Here is a 24,455-nt window from a genome sequence, read left to right on the forward strand (position 1 = left end):
GATTGCATCATGCCTATAGATACTCATCGATTTTGTTCGAGGACGCGTTTCGCGGCCACCGCGCCCGCTCGTCGTGATCGATATCGGGTATAGGTGATCAATAATCTCGCGCGCGAAGGCGGGAGGCGGTGGTGAGGTGCGATCATTCGCGAAGATGTGAGTCGTTTCCGGGTGTTGTATCGGCGTGTCCGCGAGGCCGTCATAATCGCGGGGGCGGAGGGAGTGCGCGGGGGTGCTGCCGCTGGTACAAGCAGCAGTGGGCTCTATAAGGTGGCGGTGACGTCAATGCACATTTGCGCGCGGATCTTCGCGTGGGCATGGGACTTTCTCGTCGGTAGCGCAGCGTATCCGATGCAGCAGGTAAGCTTATCGTCTGTCCCCAATTCCAATGTCAAGGTGGCGAAGAGGGTGGGAATGGCGTTCTGGGGTCGCGGCGTTCTCGGAACTACCTTAGTCGCTGAGCGAAAATTTAATACGAATTTTGGATCCCGCGTATCCAGGAAGCGTCTCACCCTCCTTCGTGTTTGTGTTACCCGTACAATCATATTCTCTAAATCTTTTGGAGTGAAGTCAACTCATTCCAAAAGACAATTCAGCCGGTCGTCGTGTGAAAAAGAGTGAAAATATTTTCACTCTTGAGAAAGAGGCAGATCTTCGGATCTTCGAAGCTGGCACGATATTCTGTTAATATAAAAAAATAAGGAAAGCTCCAGTAGCACTTTTCATAGTTCTACAGTTTTATATGAAAATAAAAAAGTTCCACGTTTTTTATACAAATTTAAGAAAAATCCATATTTGAAGATATGGCATGCTAATTTCGCAAATCTAGTACGCCATATCTTCAAATTTGGATTAAAAAAAAATTTTTTTATAAAATATGCGGAACTTTTTTATTTTCATATAAAACTGTAGAACTATGAAAAGTGCTACTGGAGCTGTCCTTATTTTTTTTATATTAATAGAATGTTGTGCCAGTATACCAACCCCAGATTTTCACTTTTTACGTATAATAGGAAATTTAATTCTTTTGGAGTAAGGCTTCATTCTTTTGGAGTAAAAGTCAATTTTTATTCTACAGAAAAGAATGAAAATGTTTGCATCTTTTCAAATATCTCTCGTTCAAAAATGAAAAATTTTCACTCTTTCTTAAAACTGGCTCAATTTTTACTCCATAAGATTTAGACTATATAGAATGAAATAAAATACAGTGGCTGTCAAAAATTTCCGGCTAATTTAATTTTATATATATATAATACATATATTGTTCAGATCAATAGTCGTTACAAGTAAAAATCTAGTATACACGAGTATATATGTTTATTCTATTATTTTAAATATTGCAATTTGTTCTTAAGTTGACAAGTATTTTATTAAAAATTAAAGAATAGATTGACAAAGATCAGTTGATAAAAAATAGTTTTATAAAGGTTAGTAAAATTATATGTATTGATCGTAAACTTGGCAGTCGTTGTATGTATCATTTTTTTGCGCATAATACATTTATAATTATATATAATCATTAATAATTAATATCATAATTATTTTATTTTATATTATTGACTTAAAATTTTTTATATAATTTTATATATATATATATATATAACAATTAAAGGAAGAAGATGGAAATATTTTGTAACAATGCATAAAACTGCTTTTGTTATGAATTAAATCTTTTATAATAATGATTTAATTAAATTTATACGAAACTATTATATTAAAATATCAATAATTACATGTTGCACATACATAGTTGTATTTTTATTATATTGAATTGCTGTATCTCGTGTTTGTCTAGCTGAAATATGCAAATGTCATCTTTATAGTTTATTTAAAAATAGCTGGTTATATTTAATTGAATATCAATATCGTTTTGTTTAGTATTGTGTATAATTGTTTTCCGGAGTACGTGCCATTATTGTCTACATTCAATGCTGTATTTTGAATATTTTATTTCGAGTGCAAGGACTCCGCACTAAATATATGTATAGAAAATTAGATTCTGGTGAAATAATTAAAATAGTCAAACTCGATTTTTTAAATTTTAATTAAAATTTTCAATATCTACATATAAAGGCGTTTAAAAAAGTTACGAATGCTGGAGAGATAACGTTCTTCATAATTATTTCACATTTATTCACATTGAATGAAGTAATAAAAAAATATATTTTTATTAAAGTCACAGATTCAAAGGTACAAAAAATGTCGACAAATAAAAATCAGCGTGCCTCAACTTCCTGAAAGGGAGTCCAACTAAAATTGAAATAAAGTTAGTTTTCATATATAACATGGCTTGTAATGTGCGATAAACAAAATATGTCATAGACACGAAGCTCCATAATGTGGTGGACAAAAGATGTCATGGACATAAAATTTCATAATGTGATAAATAAAAAATCTTTATAATGAATAATTTTTGAGTTATGGCGTATCAAAAATGCTCAATAAAGTTGATCATTGAAGACCTTTGATACACCATAGCTCAAAAACTATCTATTACCTACTCAGCTTTGTGTATATGACATCTTTTGTTCATTACATTACGAACTACATTATATGTAAAACTAACTCATTTCACCGGGATTCAATTTTCCATGTAATTAGTGCGGAATCCTTTAACGATTGTGTCTATGTCGATAAATTACTATCAGATGCAAGGGCTAGGAACAAAGCTGTAAACTGAGGAATGTCAATCGAACATTCAATTTACACCGTTTGATTGTTTTTCGGAATGTTTTGCATGGTCGATTGACGACATTCGAAAAGACAGGTGTACTCCAGAGGACAAATTGAAATTCTTGCTAGTAATGGTTATATTCTCCTCTTTGACTTCCTCTTTTTTAATCTGTTTTTATAACATGCCTTCGACATATTAAAATATAGACTTGTGTAAAAATATTACAGATGGGCTGTTTATATTTTTTTTTTATATTACCAGAGATGAGTGAGCAAAAGAAAGTCGAGGCGCGTTGGTTTTTGTTTGTCGAGATTTTGTACCTTTTGATCTACAATTTTAATGAAAATGTATTTCTTTATTATTACATAAAAATGAATAAATATGAAATAATTGTGATTTCTTCCGTGTTCGTAACTTTTTTAAACGACTATTTGTAGATATTGAAAAATTTAATTAAAATTTAAAGAATCTGGATTAACTGTTTCAATTATTTTGTCTGTTAATTTGGAATTATTATGTTAATGCATGTTTAATATTATAAACAATAATGCATTTGCTAAATCAGCGAATACTGGTAAATTTTTTTAATTAAATTTTTTAAAAAATATATTGGCACTTTCATTAGAATACAATATTTTTTATTAATATTTAACGATACTATTTTTGAAAGTTTACTTTATTGTTATCCTTGTTTTCACTTCACTATTTTTATTTTTTACACAGAAATACACGTGCAATGTCGAGATAAATTTAGTGCGAGATAAAGTGAAAATTGTATTAAACGAATCTTAATATACCCGGCGAAGTTTAAGGTCTCTTTGAACCTTACTTTGCGAGTAAAAATCTGATAATATTCTCACGATTAATATTACTTTGGAACATTTTTTTTAATACTGCACTATGCGATATTAATAGCCTTTTAAATCATTTAAGACACACTCTTTTCTTCAGATGAAGTTCCATGATTTTGAGTGGAAATATTATATAAGTTATATTAATTATACGTAACGAGTCGACTGTGATGTAATGTAGATGTTAGAATGGCTGAAAAAAAAAAATTCTATCTCATTTAATTATAATAAATAATCAAGTTTACATTTTTCTTTAGATTACAATTTATTATATATTTTTTAAATTAAAGATATCAATACATTTTTGCACGCGCAAGATCTGCAATTATACAATATATGTATGATAATATAGACACACAGAAAAGCATAATTTTCATGCAAATACTACAAGAAATCATATCTATGTATATAAAAATTGAATGGGGGTTATAATTTTACATCTTATATTCGCGTAATAAAATTTATCTGGACTCTCTCTTTCTCTCTCTCTTCTCGAAAATAACTAAATGATTTTGACAATTTGATTTGACGTTTATTAAACGTGACTTCAAAATATCGATACTAATAGCAATTCAATTCAATCACTTGGTCGAAAAAAATATTTTTACTACCTTTCACACGTGTTAAAGATGACGTTTCCTGTTTGAAAAGGGGCTGACGTGAGTGCCTTATACCAATTTATGTGTAGTGTTGCGCACACTTATTTGTTTGCGGTGTTCCCTATTAACTAACAACCTAATTATGTGTCTCCGCTTTATCTGCTGTCCGTTGCTTTGTTTGCCCCTTTTCTATAAAGTTATTAATGTGTATGTGTCTGTGCCCTCGAGACTAACAATTTTGGTCTTGTTTCCGTGTTGTTAGCGAAATGGACAAAAAGGAAACATATGAAGTCTGAAAATGTGTTACTTTTACGTATCACATTACACTGACACGTGATAATATTAATGAGATAGTATCAATAAAAACATATTCTTGTAAAAAAATTAACGCAAGTTACATTTTCTTAAAATTTAATTTGTCGTAAATACATATAAACTGTAGTGCAATTTATGTATAAATTTTTCTACATCAACAATAATAAAAGTTCTCTCCGGCTAAATGGACTTTTTAAATGCATGATTGTTTATTGTCGCGTTTTGTTTGTTGTATCGCGGAATGTTATTGTTTACTATAGCAAATTGAGAAGTGTGGACGATACGATTTGATTAATTAAAATCAGTGGTACAAAAATGCAATGCTATCGTAGCTGTTTTCTAGAAAAATTTCATATCCAAATTTTTTTTGAAATTATTTGTTTCATGACTTATTTGATATGTTTTATAAATACCATATTTTATAATGTTTACATTATAATTTCGAATTGTTAGGCCCTGTGCACAATGGAAGAAATACACAATATTAGAGAGAAGAAGAATAAATATTAAATATTATAGAAATAAAAAATATTAAGAATAGAAATTGAACATAACTTACATAAAACGTATAATGTATACATATAAATAAGGTATGACACATACACACACACACACATACATAATAATATAATATGTATTTTATATCTTATTTATATTTATTATGTGTGTGTTACGTTTATAATCTCTATCCCTATAATTTATTTTATTAAATTTAATTCTTATTCCTGTTCTTAATACTTCTCTCATTATGCGTGGTAGATTGTAGAAGAATCTACTTATGTAAAAGTGAACATAACAACAAAGCTGTATTGTACGTCAATGCGGTTTCAATAAATGTGGATAAATGCGCGAGAAACGCAATTGGCGCGATTATGCAACTCTTTCGAATATCTCGATCGATTAGATTATAATGCTTCAAACGCGCGGGTTTTGCGGTTCTCGTGAAGTTTGTTCGCAATTTAACATGCACGTTAATTTCTGTATTAATTCTACGATTTAGCCATCCATCATATATGAACGATATTAATTCGTGCTCATGTTTACATAGAAGCAAACGGACATGTTTACATTTTGTTACATCGTTACACATGGTGAAAGTATTTGCAATTGAGCTTGAATGTAATAGAACAATATTATTATTAATTGAATATGTTATATATAGTATTATGTAACGTATTATTATTGCCTAATTAATTAATTATAATTTTGCAGTTAGCTTCGATCATGCTTAATAATATTAAATGAGGCAATTGAGAGTATCGATTAGCATATATAGCACTATTATAACTTTATAATATAAGATTTATAGTTCAAAGAAATTACGCAGTTTACGGATTATCTCCGTGTTTTGATACATCGTTAATTGCGTTTCGTGAATATTGCAGTTTGCTTCATTAGTGCGAAAAGCAACCTGAGCCGCAACTCATAATAACTATAAATAAAATTTATAGTTATTGAATTATATGTATTTATTTAATTACAAATGTATCAAACGATATCGATTACACTATTTGATGTTTCCTCAACTTTAACAATGTTTTTTTAAATTTTAAGGATTTTTTTAAATATTTTTGTTCCCCTCTCCATGAATATTTTTAAGAGATTGGTTAATTCGATCACTCGTTTTATTCACTTGAACGGATTCGTTTGAATATTCAGTTCGGAGTCTGACACAAATGAAAGTACGATAATGTATGCACGGAAAGAAGGAAATTCAGATGGAAAAATTCCAAGGGAAAGTTAAAGCAGTTTTCAGTTGTATTATTTCAGAAAAGTAAAAGAAAAAATCTAAAAGAAGGCAAGTGTGTAAAGGCAATAGTGTTATATTCTTGTGTAATCGGATCGCGCGATATGAACTACCAACTACGTCATAAACTCGATGGCGTCAGAACTCCGCGCGTTGTCGCCGTTAACGTCGCAAATAAATTATAATTACTGTGAAACGGGGTTACATTGCACAGCGAAGATAATTTTCCATTGCAGTAAATAGGGGAATCATCGCGGACTTATCGTGAGAATTTTCTAGGTGCTAAATATTGTTGAATTCCTTTTCGCGGTAGAATAAAGGCGCATTTGACAGTTAATTTTCTTCTTGTTTTGTCACATTGTCTTTTTTGTACTTTTCGTTTAGTTGCTTAGAAAGGATCCACTTTCAAACTTAATGAAGTTTCTGTTCAGCGTGTAACGAAAATCTGCATTTACGATGTCTAAATATTTGTTGCCGTGGATACAACGATAACTTTCACAAAGCACTGTTTTATTGTGAATCACTAAGCCATGTCATTTTCTACGATAAACAATGTGTGCGCACTTTTGATATCGTCTCGAGTAACAAGGACATGTCGCATTTTCTCGGCACTCCAGCATGAATCGTGAATAAAGCTGCCGCTGAATATAACTTGCCTGTGATAAGTCACAAGTTATTGCCGGGAACTTATAGTTCAAAGCTTTCTTCAAAGAGCATCTCGACGAAACCCCGGCAAAAGTCTCATCGTCATTAAACTCACTACTTTCACGTCTTGCTGTGTCGTTAATTTGCACCGGCTTGATTCACGTTGACATGATAAATTTAGGGTGAAACGAGGAATGTTGTTCGTTAATTAATCGTTAGTGATGCTAGAGGAGTTGAGCAATTTTTTTGCAGTTTTAAAGTGTATAGTCCTTAATTCTCAATCTGCAACATCATATTTTTATTTTCTCTGTTTGCAATCTGTTTTTTACTGTTTTATCAAAAAAATGCGGAAAAATTCATGATTACTTTTTTAAATCTTTTATATTACCGAATAGTTTTTAACAAGATATTTCAGGAAAGACTAACTCTGGCTCTCCTTCTTTTTGGAGAAATTCAAGAATGAAATTTTTCTCTTGTCGAAAAGATTCAAATCGCAGAAGTTAAAAAAAAACTGTTTTTATATTTCTTTTGTTTCTGTTTTTTTATTTTTATTTAAATTGTCATATTGTTTCGTTAACGTACATAAGAATTCTTAAAAAAATTTTTTACTATGATATATGAGTAGACACATTAATAATGCTTTTGATGAGCTACTACGTCATTTACCGCTCTATCTTGAAGGATGCATTTGTGTGATGAAAGAGGAAGTTCGTTTCGACGAGTTCCGCCCAGTTCCCGATAAATGTGAAAAGTTTGCGTGTAGAAGAGGGCGCACAAAAGCGTGACACGTCTCGTCTTTTCTCATGCTAAACGTATTTGAGCGTAATCTCGCTGTATGTCAAACGTTTAACCGATTAATGAATTATTGACATCGTTGTGTCAATACTTACAGAAATTGTTTGTACTTGTTTTTTTTTCCAATTTTGATAATTTTGCACATTCAGTAATACAAAAGTAATACATTCTAGTAATATAGCCTCGCATTAAGGTAAAAGATCCACTTACTGAAATATTGACCCAAATATTGACAATTTGATTTTAAATGCTTTTTCGATTATATAAATTATATTATAAATAATTGTACTTAATTTTACTTATAAGTAAACATTTTTTTAATTTAAGTAAAATTAAATACAATACAATACTCGCAATATCATATAATTTTTATATTCAAAAAAGCATTTAAAATCAAATTATCAGTATTTGAGACACTGTTAATAATTGGATCTTCTATCCTATTGTGCATAATTATTCTAACATGCACGATAATGATAGATGCGCCATCATTTTAAAAAGCTTTTTATGTACTTTGTTACCGTTTCTTACGCCACTTGAAAGATAGTTCTTTATGAAGTATCGAGCTTTCTGCAACGGAAGGCCAAAGGTCGCTGTCAGTTGCAATCAGTTAAAAGATTTTCCGCGCAATAATCATTCTGTGTATATATATAGTATTTTACATATAATACTTTAATTTCTTCTGATGATTAAATTACATTTATAATATGAAACTAATATGAATACCTATATTGATGTTGCGATTTCAATATTCTTTCGGTTAAAGCTGCCGAGTAATATCGCATGGTTTCAATGTTGATTGATAACTGAAATCGATCTTTAAAAGATGCCTTTTCATACTGATATTCAGTGCTCATTTTTAGTGTCAAAATATATGATTATATGATCAAAATTGATGTTGGACGCTGAAAAATGTAAAAAAATGATGTAGCGTCACATATAACGTTCAATTTTGAACTGAGCGATCTGTCATGTGAAAGTTGAATAAATCCAACTTTTAGTGTCAAATAAGAACCACGTGGCTGTGCTGACGTTGCTTTTTAGCATTTCATGAAATGGCATCTTATTACTTTTATCGTGCAATAATAATTCATTCATAATTAATTCACATGACTTGTAAATATATTGAAGCGAGAACTATTTATTGAAGTAAATATTTTGCGTTATTATAAAAATTGGAAAAATAGAAAGTATAAATTATTATTATTTTACAATATTTAGGAAAGGCAATTTTTTTAACTTTACTTACTTTTAAATATATACATATATGTATGTTTACCTGTAAAAGTAGATTACTGTAACATTAAAGTTTCTTGTTCGTTTTTTTGCTACCTGATTTTTTGCAAGTGAATATATTTATACTATCACACTTTGAACTTTCCGATTTAAGTATATTTTTGAAAAAATATTAGTTTTGAATCGAGAAAGTGTGGAGTAATAGAAGAATTAAATTTAATTTAATTAAAATAACAAGAAATAATCGATTTATTTTATATTAATAATATATTTTACAGGATTTATTCGTTTAAAATGTATAACGCATATACAATACTGAATTTTGATTATATATTTTCGATGGAACGTACATTTTAATTAGTCATTAATTTGATCTCATATTAATGATATTGTACAGTAACAGGATGAAATTATCGATGTCATAATTGAATTTTTTGGTCATTAACGTAACGTTGCGAGCACGGAATGAATCAACTTTAAGCTATTTAGCGATGTAACGATTAATTAATAAGTACAACTGTCCTGTTAATTTCATATTTTAATATTTGTCAAACGCGTGCAATAAAATCGGTATTTGTATCAATGATTTGTGAAATCCTTCGCCGTTCAAGATAGCGTTAATTTGCTAGGATACTGATGAGAAGAACGATGTTATAGTCAGAGATGTATTTCTAGACTAGGGATTTATCTCTTGATAGCACATCAGACTGTGTATTTTCGAAGAAAACTCACTTGAGATGGATGTTCCGTTTTATCCTCGTAACAACGCTACTGGTGAAATAAAGAAGAAAGAGTTGAAAGATCAAGGAGGAGCTTCCTCTGTAATTTGATCCCTTCTTTCGGAGGCGTTCTTATAGGCTGTATGTTTCTGGAAAAATTAAATAAGTTTAGAAATTTGATATGAGATGCTTGTTAATTAATAATTAACTTTGATATATTGCATGGTTTTCGTTTACCCATTGTAAACAGAATTATTTATATGTTATATAAAATATTATTGGGCATATTCTTTTATAGGAAATACATTATTCATAAATTAGCGTAATAAATTATAATATACGATTTTATGTTTGAATGCAACAATGTTCTAGTAATTTTAAAAGAATAATTCTTCGTACTTTTGAGAAAATACAATATTTTAATATATTCAAATTGCTAATTTATTGCTATATGAAAATACAAAATTAATGAAAATTAAGTTTTAATGAATATTATTATTATTTTAATAAAAATTTTTGTACATGTTTTAATAAAGTTTAATAAGGCTAAAAATTAATTAGATTATATTAGATTTTTTGAAAAAAGAGGGATACTCGTGTGTGTACACACACATTTTTCCTTATTTGTTTTTAAGTATAATTCATATTCTATAAGATAAAATTAAGACAAATAAGATGAAGTAAAATGTGGAATAGTTTAGTAGAATAAAAAAATTTTATTTGGAAATTTGTTTGCTTATCAATCAATTACTGTCTTGATATCTGCGCAATGTCTCACGAGTTAATACCAGATTCCGTCAGGCGCAGCGGTTCAATTTATCTTTACTGGTTACGCAGGATGTGTTTCCTATATATGTGTATGTGCGTGCGAAGATATTAGGATCCCGGTTTATCCCCTTGAGACTTGCCAACGGCTCTGGATACATACGGTGATGGTATGTTAGCTGTTATTCTCGTTTGCAGGGTGAGATTGTTGATTCTTGAGAATTCCCATCGAAATAAGATACTCGGTTTCCACCTTCGTCAAATAAAACTTTAGAGGATTGTCATATTTTCTTTTTATTATAGAATATTATTTGTGTATATATATCAGAAGACGCCGTAGTATATCCAGCCATGTTAAAAAAACTATTATACTAATTAATTTAAATTTAAAAGATTAATAATAGACACTAGAAGTCTTTTATCCCCAGCCACCAAAGTCCATTTTTGGGGGGTTCATAACTACCAAAATACAAAAAATTTTGAATCGCATGTAATGTATCCTGAAAGGCGGCATCGCCACTAGTAATTTGAGTCACAAAAATTTTTAATCGGTCAAGCCGTTCTGGACATACAAACGGTCGAAAAGTGATGATTTTCATGAAAAATGAAGTAACGCCTCCTTCCGTTTCTTCTTCTCGGTCCGCAGTCATGTACACCTCTCTTTTCTCTCACCTTTCACTCACACCTCCACCAAGTTCGACCCACCACATCCTCTCTCCTCCTACCCATCCCCATCACCCTTTTCTTTCACCAAATTTCACTCTCTTTCGTTATATAATATTGTTTAAATCATTTTTTTTATATATATATATTTGTGATATATCTGTACTCTAAAAAGTAAGTGATATCCTAAAAAAATCATATAAAAATGAAAAGGTCAAGCCATGTTAAAAAAAAAATCCTCAAAAATTTAAACCTTTTTATTATCTAATAATAATATATTACCATAAAAAGTAACTGATATATTATTAATTAAAAGTGCCAGTTCAAAATCAAAATACATAAAGTGTACTCAACTTTCGGCCGATTTTCGAATCGCCTCCACACGCAATCCAAATGTCATACGACGGTCGAACGGCATTTGGACTGCGCGTGAAGCGGGGAGGTGAGAGGGACAGCGGAAAGCGGAGGTGTAATATTCTTTTGAAGAAAATCGGTTTTTTTTTAAGTGAATATCATCAAAATTGTAAAAAATAGAAAAATGTTCTGAATAAATTGAATGATTTGAAAAAACCTTATAATAATAATTTTAAAAAATTTGTGTAAATAAAAAATGTTTATTTAATTATAATTATTAAGTACTGTTAAGGACATCCTAAAATCGTTTATTATCGATGAACATATAATTTTTGTGTAACAATTACTTTTTTCTTTTTTTACAGATTCGAAAATCCTTTTTCAATATATTAAAGTACACGCATTAATATTACCTGTATATCTGTGAAGTAGAGTTTATATACCCATAATTTTCGTATATCTTTTGAACTAAGGGTGAGCAAACGAAAATTCCAACTGAGCATTCGTGAGCAAACGAATGAATGAAGAAAAAAATTGATTTTTTAATATTGGGGGGCCAGCTTCACACGGGTAGTTTATATTGGGAATGACGAAAAAGTTCGAAATTGAGATCTTTACCATTTCTTAAACCTAACATACGGCGTTGTAATCGCTCTAGAGCTGTTACGTGATAACATTTGCTTCATATAAAAACTATGCAATCTGTATTTATAGTATAAAATAGTTGTTCACAGACTAGTATAATTTGCATGATCAAATAACGTGAAGTTCTTAGAATTGGACTTGTAGATCCGCTTCCACCAAAGTAGGGTTAATTTTAATCTCGGTTTAACTTACTGTTTACCTTTTTCTAAAATTCTTAGAACTGTAAGTTATATGAACATCAGAATGTGAAGTTATGAATATCAAACACACTCTCAGGATTCGTCTATTGAACTGTTCCATGTCTCAAGATTAGTTTCAGCTGAGCAGAAGCTTCTCAACAAAAACACGGTTATAAATAGGGGTCTTAGATGTTTAATTAGCAAGTTATAATTAATGAAAATTTATGATAATATATTTATTTTCGTTTTTAAGATCGCCTTGAAATCATTCAACTTTTATTTCAGACATTTATTTCTATTATATTTTCAATGATATCTGCTTTAAAAGACAATAACTGATTTTCTTTTAAAGGTGCTGTGTTCTTTAAAAATGTGATTAATAAGTCCTTATAAAAGATACATGTCCCTTATTTTTATCTAAAAAACATGTTTAAAGTGCATCAAAATCAGAGAGAAGCATTTCCATAAGTTTCTTGGTGAGTAATGGTCTGCATTTACAAACAAATCAGGTGTCATTTTTTACGGACATTATGTGCTTTATAATTTGTAATTTGAGAAACACACATCTTTAGATAAGAGGTAGAGAGTATTTGAAAAATGATTCCCGTGAGAAGGAAGAAAATTTTATAACGTAGGATCGACCTTTTATTATCCAATCGGGAAATAACCAATGATTTCGTATGCATAGGTTACGTTACTAGTTTATTGATTTTTAGACAAGACCGCGAGCACGTGTCCACTGAATAAACGCGGTGACGTTTCCTTGTATGCTTCACGAACACCTGTAGATCCCATTGCAAACTATGTTGCCGAGCAAGCGACGCTTATGCATACAGAATTGTATTGTTTTTATTATACGTGTAGAGGATAATCCTCTGTTTTTGCATGTGCTGCGATTCTCGTTCGAGCGGATATAATCTCCCGTAATATCACTTTGTCCAACTTTTCTCGTTAAATCGACGTAAAATTTTCGCTTACGTTTACAAAGTACACTTGTAAAAATTTATAAATACTTTTCAGATCTGTGACATTATACAGGTATAATGTATCATATATTCTTTCACTGTACATACGTCTATTTGTCGTATTTAGCTAGCAAGGTATTGTAGTAAAGCGCTCTTTGCTGCGATACATTATCTCTCTATGAAACATATATGCTATCCATCTTGAAAGTTTGTGTTTGTAACATTTTCGAAGAAACATCCATTAGTTCCTAAGTCATCACGAACTTTTTTGATAAGCCTACAGTGACACAATCCTTGATACGAGGGAGAATTTATATAAACATAGATTTATCTTATATACATATAGTAATTAAATGTAGGATGGATAAATTATAGATTTGAAATATGCGATAAAAACAGTTTAAAAAATTATCTATAATTTTAATACTATTATTAATAGATACATATCACATGTTGTATTGTCATTAAAAACTTCAAATCAATTTATATATTTATATATCATTATTGTAACACGTTAATTTGTAATTTTAAATTTGATTTGCATTTTTGAATTTTCTTTTATTACATTTAAAAAAAATTTTTTATTCAACGATTATCATGATATCCGTATTGATTATGGGAAAAAGTTAAGACTTGGGTTAAGATAATAGGTTTGACCGATAGATTGAATAAATGTTATGAACAGGAAAGCGGTCGTCCATTATTTGGGTTCGTCTCGAAAGAAAATACAGCTGAGAGCGGAAATCTTCGATCGATATGTAATTACAACTTGTGGTCCACAGGGCAATAGAACAGCTTTGCATCGTGGTTAAATATTTGCTGTGGTAAATAAACGAGTAAGGTCTGCTCAGCGCGTTTATTTGATTCGGAAGGAAAAGTATATGAATTAAACACGAAAAGAAGAAATATATTTTACAGTATAAACAAAAATACATTTCAGATCATATATCATTAAAAGTTTATTTCATGATTGATGACATATTAATCTATTTAACAGAAATTGATTCTTTATTTTTTATATTTTATAATTTTTACATGTCAAAAATTAAAAATAACATTACAATTTTATTACTAAATATATTAATTTGATAAATTACTTTGGAACCATTTTCGATTTTCACTTAATATTGTTAATGTGTAGAATTTTATCAGGATGATAGATTTCTGTAAAAACAGCTTTGAAGATTATTAATGAATTAATTTTGCACTGAACAAATTTCAACTACCACTAGTCAGCATTGTTTGTTATCGATGGAATAATATTATATAAATTATTAAAAATGTTGATAATGAAATTTTACGAATATATTTTAAAGGATGGATTTCAATTAATTTTATGAGGTCTGCAAAAGAGAATGGATAAAATTATCGGATTTTAGCCTAAACGATTGAACCTTTCTTGTGCATGTTTTCTCGTATTCTTTTATCCATCCTTCTTTGAAGTTCTGTAAGAATGGTTTTCTAGTACATCAATATATTGTAAGTAGTTGTAAAATAATTCGTTGATTTGCGTGACGGTAATTAGCATTTGAAAAAGTAAGATTGTTAAAGATTGTGTTTCTTGGTCATCAATGGCAGTTATTGGTGTTCCAATCGATATTTGTGTCCTTGTATCTGTTTCCATTGAGCGGAAAGTTCAAAGCGTGCAAGCTGATGACGATATTAATGTCAACATATGCAAGAAACTTCGGTAACTTGCAAATTACTTTGTTGCAATAAATTTCAACGGACATAAAATTTTATATGAGTATGTTAATGTTTCAAGTGTACTCGATTGTGCGGATATAATTTCTCTCTATTTATTATATCCAAATGCATAGTTTTAGATTCATATTATTATGCAAGCAATGATCGTGTTCTAAAATCTGTATATCATTAAAAACACATAGAGTTACAATCTGCTGGTAATTTGCAGTTTTGTTTAATAGAAACTTCTGAATTTCAGATCTCTTGCGTAATAAATCTTGTCTATATTAAAGTCTATGTTAAAAAAAAGGTAAAGTATTATAGCTATCGGCTGGAGATATTGAATGAAATTTCATTATAACGAAAATGTTACACGATATTCGTTGCAACGGAATTTCATTGTATATTCAATAAGAGCTTTACGGATTTTAATACTATTTGGAGCGTTGAACGAATGTTGAGCTTACATTGAATTCTGCGTTATTTCGGCGAGAAATGAAGAGAAATATAAAACTATCGTTAACGAGAATATTTTAGATTTTTATAATTTTGCTTATTGATTTTATTTAATAGAAATACGACACACTGTCTCGCGTTGTTTGTCGAAAAATGATTACAATAACGAAGTCACGTTTCCGTGACTATAAAACCGTTCGTCATCAATTAGATGATTTACTCGTTATCGTCGACTATTCTGGTATACGATAATCATCCTTCCAATTATTTCTACGCGCATTGACATACATTCGCGTTACAATTTTATAACAACTTTACATATGCGACATAACATCATTTATGAATTGATGATGTTGAATTTCTTACCGATATTTACAACGATGTGAAACAGATATAAATAACAGACAAGATCTATATTTTTAACTTATAAAATATAAGTATTATTTTTCAGTGATATGTAATTTGATATCGAGTTTCAATTACAAATGTAATTTTTTTTTTGTTGAAATTTGTTAACTTTTGACATTTTGTAATATATCTAAATAAGTAGGTATATCCGATTTTCCAAAGTAATTGTGTTATTATGGAAATGAAAAACACGATTAATTATTGGCTTTAGATTTACGAATTTACTCTGTGAGAGGATTTTAATTTAAATATAAAACTCGAAAATAATTTTACTGAGTATTTAATTAATTGTATTAGTGTGTGTTGCTGTACCTTCCTAATCCTACATATACAACATTTCTATGCTGCTGTTAAAATTTTACACTTTGCTTCGTATTAGCATCAGGTTGTAAATGAGAAATTCCGGATAAGTACGTAATTTAGAACCTCGTATATCTTACTACCAGGTGAAAATGTATACATTATAGAGCACAGTCAACAGGCATTGCCGGCTAAAGATAGATATAGCCTCAGTATCTTAGTCACTCAGTACGGAGTGATATTTGTAATTCGATTAATCGTTTCGATTTTATTACAAACGTTTGCCTTTGTGTCGGTTAATTACATTTTATAGTATCCGGTACCTGCTCGCGACGTTTGTACGTAATTCAGTTCGTAATAATAGACAATGTAACAGTAGTTAGGTATAGTTCGACGCGACCTATGCGTGAACCACGAAATTTTCGAACAAATTTTGGTTAGTTATAACTGAATTTGTGGTCTAATAACGTGGTTTGGAGAAATATAAAATAGAATAAATTTTTCTTTAACATTATTATCATATTTTGGTATATAATTATTCTATCGTAAGTGCTATAATACGTTACTAAAAGTGATTACTTTATTTTGATCTGGTAAATATAAAAATGTTGTTTGAATTTTGTTGTTAAATTATTGAGACAATATATAACATCTTTTAAATTATAAAAGTAATTAAAAACGAATAATATATATAGACATTTTTATAATGCGATAAAACATCATTTTCCTCCTCCTTAGATTTAGACACATTTTATTTTTGGTTTTTTTTTATTTTTGCGTTCTAATTATTTGTATTGTTAAATAATTTTATTAAGTCTAAATTATTATATAAATATGTATTTAATTATTTTTGTTGGCAGTCTGTGGGAATAGAAGTACGGGTGACCAACGAGATTCCCGACATCTCAACGGAACCAAATTCTGTACGAGATGCAGCACCACCTTGGACTACTACATCAGCTCCGAGTCAAACCTCCCCGCCAACCCCCACAAATCCACACTCCCAATTTTTATCGCCACACGTTTTTCACGGACGGAACTCGCTTTGTTCCGCGAATGGTAAGACTTTTTAAATTATTACTTCATCTAAAACATGCGTGAAAAGGAAGAGAACAGAAACTTATAATTTTATTTTGTGTAATAATCACATTAATCTTTATTTTGTGCAATAATCGAGATATGAAATATGCTCATTGTGTTCAAGATAGAAATACTCATATTTCCAAAAATTTAGAAAAATTGAAAAATGAATTTTTTTTTAGAGATCACGTGACTTATTATACGTAGTTTCTTTGAAATTTTATTTATTTAAATATTAAATATTAGTTTTCAAATATTTTAAAGATTTTAAAATAAATAACATTTTTATCTAAAAATATCACACAATATAGTATGAAATAAAACTTGATAAAAATTTGAAAAGTATTAGTTGTCCGTTCAGACACAATTGCATAATAGGCTTAGCTGAAACACTTGAAGTACAATCGGCTATCCGATAGTTATATTCGATATTTACGGAAAAAACGAATCGTGTTTTGTATTGTCTACACGCGACGAGCTCGGAATTTATCATCATGACCCATTCAATCCCATACGGTATAGTAATCCCTTTAAATCGATGTTTTCTCCGCAAACACCTGTCTTCTAGGCGGCACAACGTTGCTTCCCAGGAGGATGGCGGATTACGCGTGCAATGTCGGAGCATGACCTCGCTTTCGGAGATATCTCTACCGTTCGATTATTTCAGATTACACGCGAAGGAGGCGACCTATGACACTGCGCATCGGTCCTCGTTTGAGTCTTCCGAGTAAAAGCACATCCGCGCCGACCACAACTACAGACGGGGAGTGGCGTGCACTTAGGTAAGTCTAATAGAATCTACCTCGCTGTTTCCTACAATTTCCGTTTCCGTAACAACGTATTTCGGTCGCAATAAACCGCAACGTTGCATCGAGTCGCGCGCATGGCAAATAGTAATCTAGACTCATTGTAAAAGGACGTTTATGCCATTTTAAATTGAAGATAAGTTTCTAACAAATTATAATATATCTTATTATTTTTTTTTTTCATTAAACGTAGGGGAACGTTTATATTATATATAAAGTTGCTGACGTAAGTCGGAAATAAAAACCGCCGCAGTTTTATTCTGCAGCGAAATTTTAACGATATTTAACATTTAGTGATATATAATAGAATCCGGGATTGTTAAAACGAATGATATCATTAGAACGTGTTACATTTTAAGGATGTTTTTTTGGTTCTCTTTCGTATATATGTATTATCGGATGAATAATTAACTGTCTCGCTGCGAACAGATCCATGCGGGTCCACTGTAAAACGAATCGCTCTGTATGTTATTATCATGGTAATTTGATTGTATATGTCATCATTAACATAAATTTGCATGCTTATGAAAGCGATCTTGACTTTATCAGATAGCCTATGCAGATACGAATGTGCATTGATCCATTGAAGATCCGACTACACTGGTTGAGTAATTATGATTAAAATAACTTCGTAATTAACAAGTCGACGCAGTAGGCAAAATTTATTTAAATATATCGCGTATTATACTTGCAGTAATGTGACGTATTGCCGCTCTTTGTGATTATTCTTATCATATCCTGCTTATTATTTTAATAGTCCGTTTTATTTAGTTTAAAATTTACAGTGTAATATATTTAAAATCTAAACTTCTACAGACAACTTTACGCGAATGAAAAATAATGAAACAGTCTAAGAATATTCTAGTAAATTTTAATTAACTTTTGCAGTATTACAATCCATCATTTATGCTAGCTTATTATCGTAAAATCTTGCTGACTCACTTATCATCATAATTTCACGTATGTCGTACTTCATACTGCGTTATCAGGTTCTGAATCCTTTCACCTTATCAACGTCAGAAAGAGAGAAGCACGAATCTATCTCGTCGCGGAATTTTCAATTATTCATCGCTTCTGTTATTTTGTTGGTCGGTAACAGTGTATGTTGTTTGCAATATAAATCTTCTCATCGTGTTGGGTATACCTAGAGCCTGACCGATGGTGGTTTCATCTCCTGTCGTCTGGACAGTTACCGACTGTAAGGTTCATATAGCGATCGAGCAGTTCATCGATTCGCGCAAATCGATGTCTCTTGTACCAAACGAGCTGTTCTTGTTTTCATTTGTTGATATCAAACATATATAATTGTTTACTCCATTGGAAAATTAACTTAAACGTTCGAATTTGGTACACGCATATATATAGTACATATACATGCTTGACAGGTAGGAAAACCTTGATGTATCTCAATTAGTAGCTATGATAACAACATTTTATTAAAATACTAAAAGTGACCGTCCGTCAGTTATCTAAAAAAACGATGATAAGGAAATTGGTAAAAACGATTCAAGGGACATAATGATAAACGTTTCGATTTTGATAATGTTCTTCAGCATCTATCGCAGATGATATAAGCATAGAAGATCAAATTCTATGTTAATAAAGTAACAATATGAGCTCCCCTATTATGTAACACAAAACAGCTTATCACGCCAGAGGTTTCATCGTGCTCTTTTGCATTTGATAATGTCATATCTTCTCCTAATATAACACAGTTACACTAGAATAAGTATCTACTTTATTTTGTAAATAATAAATAGTTTAGTATTTAGTAAATAGACACTTTATTGATCGAACATATTTTTATTTCTTTAAATAGGAAGCAAATGGTATAAAATATTATATTGCTGATGACGTAAAATGATCCCTTTCCACTTAAATGAAAGTTCGATTTGCTGCAGTAATTTGATTTGATTCAATTCTATTTGAATAATGAAAGGTCTATTTACTTATGTCGTCCTGATATATTTGCAGATGGAATAAGCATAGTAATTTGTCATAAACGTTATATTGAAATAATTTTCTACGATAAATTTCATAATAATAATGATAAAATTATTGAGGCGATATGTTTTTTTAATTTTTCAATTTAATTACATTGTAGATCTGAACGGGTAATTTCGACTTTAATTTCTTTCTGACAAATTAATTTTTTAAAATATATTATTATATGTTTCTGCAATGTTTTAATTTTAGTAATATTGAACATTTTTTGCTATTTTTTATTACTGCTACAAGTAGTAATTAATTTCTACGAAATGGATATCTATATATTTTGAATAAAAATAATTATTTAAAGATCATTAAAATATCACAAAATCATCAAGAAATAACGATTATTCATTTTATCGTTCATTATATGACGGAAAATATAATATTATGTTATCTCATCCATTATATAGTGGTTAGCTTTCGCTGTCAGAAACATCGATATCACTGCGAACGTTACCTCATGACATAGCAATACTGTAGAGAGGGAGGATTTCTTTACGACATACTTTTTTGACACATCACATCTATTACTTTTTCGATATTTATGAGCCCATATAAATCAACAAGATCCTTTCCGACCCAAAACGAGTATTTGTTTAACCACTAGGGAGAGTTGCTTGGTAACATACCTGGTGCACTTGGCAGACAGAAACCTTTAGAGTTCGCGGTTAGATCGAGTAGCATCAAGATGTCGCAATGGTCGAGGAGTCGATGACACGACCCTGCCACTCCTCGTGGCACCCGGTGGGCAGCCTCACGTTTTGTTGTGACCGCGACGGCCTTGCGGACGGTCGCGCGCGTTTTGCTCCGCGGGGGTATTCGGCTTCTTAGCGGTTTTCGCGTCGAGAGAGGCGACGCACGCGCTCGCATGCCGTCGCGTCGCGTCGCGCGTGCTTCTACGCCGAAGAGCTGATAGTTGCGCGTAAACGTTTCCGCGGCGCGCTGACGGAGCTTTCGGAGCCTCAACGTCACGCGGAGTTTCTCGGAGCACTTTGCCGGAGTCACACCCGCACGTTTGCGCTCATCCGATCGTCGGAGCCGGCTGCGAACACGTCGTTATTAAATCGAGTGGTGTGACGTGAAACAGGCGAGAAGTGGATCTAACGTGACAGTTCGCGCCCGCGATAGAAAGACAGTAGTAAATATTACGATAAGCTCGACATGTGTGTGACATAAATGTTTCTTGACATTTCGGTTAAACTTTCATTCGTTGGTGTTGGAAAGTGATTGATATAATTTTATGAGACCAGTTATATACAGTAGTTCGTAGAATGTTGACTCGAGGAACTTGTACTATAATCTGATTTAGATCTTTCGATATAAACTATTATCAATCAGAATTTCGGGGAAAAGACAGATGATTGATGAAGTTTTATTTTTCTTACTTGCCCAGTTGTACAAGGAATCACGTGCGAACATTGTAACAAGTCTTATGTATACCTCGATAACTTTTCCTACATTGAAAACTTTTCCATTTTCTAACTCTCTTACTACAAGCAATACGCGCAGCAAACATGACAGTCTGTATTCTTCCTCCTGTTTACAGTTTCTACATTCTAAATTTTGTCCCTAGGATTTATGGACGCGCGGTTATCATATATATATCTGTATCTAATATTGCATTTTTCATATCATTGAATATGAAGCTATTAAATTCGAATCTGATTTTTTAAATATGAAAAACATATTTGAAGCCATTAAAAGTAAAAGATAATCAAATATATTCAACTTCTACGGAGTTAAAAGAATCAATTTTATATTAAAAATGTGTCCAGAATACAGATTAAAGTATCGTTTGTTGATTGAACGTTATTTTGAAATAAATTTGACGATATATTCAGACATGACTTTTGTTGATGCATATCTTCAATTTCATTATTAAAAGACGGTTGTCCTTTTTTTGCAATGGAGATAAATTCCGGAGAAAAGTTTGACGAGAAAAGCACCTGGGAAATCTTGGGAATTGGTGTTCGTTGACCCGGACGATAGTTGAGATGTAGACGATTGTCCTGATCAAAAGTACCGAGTGGAACTAATGTAATTTGCGCGTAAAATTCAGATAAACATCGAAGATTCTCGTACGAAGTTTTTTTTTTGGAAGTTATTGAATTGCTCTTTTGTTTCCGAAATAAAATTAATGACTGACAACTGCACTTTAGGAGAACTTTCTGTTACTAATAACATCTGTTGTTTTTTTAAAGAAATGTTTTTTATTCGATTTATATGTAAAAAAAATAATTTAAATGCGACATCGAGAAGAGGTAGAGAAAGTTATCAGGTATACGATCGAATGAAATAAATGAAATTGCTACGCGCTAAAAGAGAAAGAGGTCTCATTGCCCTATATCTCGAAAATACCGAAAACCGATTGTAGAATATTGTAAAAGACAGTGCTCGTATTGTAGAATTAACGAAGCTAGCACATTATTCATAAACTGAATTGATCGTAAATCATATTATATGATACGATCGTCGCATGAAGAAGAGGACACAATTTCCGAATATTGAAGTGCGAAGCTCAATTGCTTCCGTTGCAAGATAATAATACGTAACGCAGTGCGTAGAAAGCGAATCGAGTCTGCAATAAAGAGAAGAGATCCAATTTGCGTAATTGCGCAGTCTCTAGAAATGGATTCCCGCTCAAATACGGACTAGAAGTGCATTGTATACATTGTAAGTAAAGTGGATAAAGCGCCTAGTTGGGTTTTGGTACGATTTCCGGCTCGGCACAACGACTGAACTTCTTCGAGCGTGAATCATTGTTGCTTTAGGCAATCGCAATAGTGATTTTGAGCTATCACCACTTTCGAAATGCAACATTTATGATATAACGAATTTGTATTGCAGGTTTTTCAATTTACTTTTAGTAGAGAGAGAGAGAGAGAGAGAGAGAGAGAGAGAGCAAGAGACAGAGTTTGATTTTTATCTGTATAATCTTGCGCAGAGGATAAAAGCCATGATTTTTTTACATGATAAGACGCACTAATCGGAAGTCTAACTGTGTCGAGGCATGAAAGCGTACAAATTAACACGATCTTTGAAAGAAATTCTTGCCTCTATTATCTCTGACATTTTATTAATAGGGTCATATCTCTTGTCAACGGTCGTTATTGTTTTTTTCATGTTGAATACGGACAACAAGATTGGTCTTGGCATATTTCAGGCGCTCGAAATATTATAGAACACTTCATCGTTTTCCGAATTTTTATTTTTTGAGTATTACTTTTTAAATATCAGTGAATTATGTTAATGTTAAGATAATATTACTTCCTTTTCTGTCTTTGTTTCTTGATCTCTCTTAAAGGAAAATATTAGTTTTATGATCACACAAATTAACATATATATAAGATAAAGTTCCGTAATAATTAAAAAGTTGAATTTCGAAAGTTGGCTGTCAACAAAAAACGTTGCATTGTGGAACTCGATTCTATTAAATTGTTTTGAATGATTTTACACGGCGATATCGAGAAAGAATATAATTGAAAGGTTATTCAATGGTTCTAGCATACTGTAATGTATAAAATTGTCTTTAAGAAATCGACCACGGGACAATTATACCTTCTGTTTAAGTAATTTAATATTTCACTACTAATGCCATATAATATTAGAGAGAATTCTGCGTGTAATAAGCTCTTTAAAATCAGGTCGCTCTACCTTTGAACGTTTAAAGCGAAAAAGCTTTTTCGGAATAAGCATGATTGAATGAATGACAGCATAGAGAAATTTGAAAAAAAAGTATCAAAAATCTTTTTCGTGTATTTTCAGTGTTAAAGAGCGCGACAAAAAGTTTTGGCAATTTCTGTCACAATTCATGAAATTTTATATAATTCTACTTTTAGATGTAAAAGTATCGTAAAGTATTTAATTTTCGTTTTAATGAAAGTAAATTGGAAATTTCTGAAAGAAAATTGGATGTGAAAGGGGAAATCTTGATATAATCGTCTCTTCTCTGTGTCGCAATCTAGAAATTCACGAGCACATTATGTTATATTGCGTTCTTACGTTATTTGTGCGTGTTAGTGTGATCAGTAGTGATATTATTTTTATCCTTTCGCAAATTCTTTTTCAACGTTGGTAGTAAGAGTTATCTGCATTTCTTATCGCGCCGTAGCCGTAGGTAAACGGGAAAGAAGTTTCTTTGAGCAGAGTTTCGCATTTCTTTCTACTTTGCTTAGTAAGAGCCACGACTCTTTTTTTCTTTCTAGTCATCTTCCTTCTGCCGTTCCACAGCTATAATAGTAATAGCACAAGGACTCTGCTTTATAGCGGCACACGGTGTCAGTCGCGACGGTATAATAACTTGTGAGCTGAAACGCAATGAATTACGCCTGTGATAGCGTTGCGCCGCAGTGCGTATTTCGAATTCTCGCATTTTCCGCTTTTATTAACAATTGCTTCGTACCCAGCGGCTGTGTTGTGACGTGTATGTCGAGGAAAATTGGCGTGATTGTCGAATGCATCATCGTGAAAATGTGAACGTCGATTTTGTTTCGCTGATAAATTAAAATTCGATCCGCTTTGAAATGCCAAATGAGGTGTGTGTCAACTCTCGTTAAATTTATTCTATTCATAATT

The 24,455-nt window shown here is 31.3% G+C and overlaps 1 protein-coding gene across 1 annotated transcript; it reads left to right on the plus strand.

The window, feature by feature from the left end:
• The first annotated feature begins 285 nt into the window (after positions 1 to 285).
• On the plus strand, positions 286 to 19,890 carry LOC108781817 (uncharacterized). Its single transcript, XM_018549901.1, has 4 exons — positions 286 to 360; positions 16,863 to 17,061; positions 17,750 to 17,864; positions 19,863 to 19,890. Exons 1-4 carry the CDS (start codon positions 286 to 288, stop codon positions 19,888 to 19,890), a joined length of 417 nt encoding a protein of 138 aa, XP_018405403.1.
• Positions 19,891 to 24,455: the final 4,565 nt, after the last annotated feature.

This window comes from Cyphomyrmex costatus, unplaced genomic scaffold (assembly GCF_001594065.2).
Source record: "Cyphomyrmex costatus isolate MS0001 unplaced genomic scaffold, Ccosl1.0 scaffold91, whole genome shotgun sequence".
In the NCBI taxonomy this organism is placed as follows: domain Eukaryota; kingdom Metazoa; phylum Arthropoda; class Insecta; order Hymenoptera; family Formicidae; genus Cyphomyrmex; species Cyphomyrmex costatus.

What these genes read in the sequence shown, in the direction of transcription:
- LOC108781817 (XM_018549901.1), top strand. Translation starts at nt 286, where the DNA reads ATGCACATTTGCGCGCGGATCTTCGCGTGGGCATGGGACTTTCTCGTC. An exon ending in CAGCGTATCCGATGCAGCAG is followed by an intron (nt 361 to 16,862) that starts GTAAGCTTATCG and finishes TTTTGTTGGCAG; the next exon opens with TCTGTGGGAATAGAAGTACG. An exon ending in GGGGAGTGGCGTGCACTTAG is followed by an intron (nt 17,865 to 19,862) that starts GTAAGTCTAATA and finishes ATATATTTGCAG; the next exon opens with ATGGAATAAGCATAGTAATT.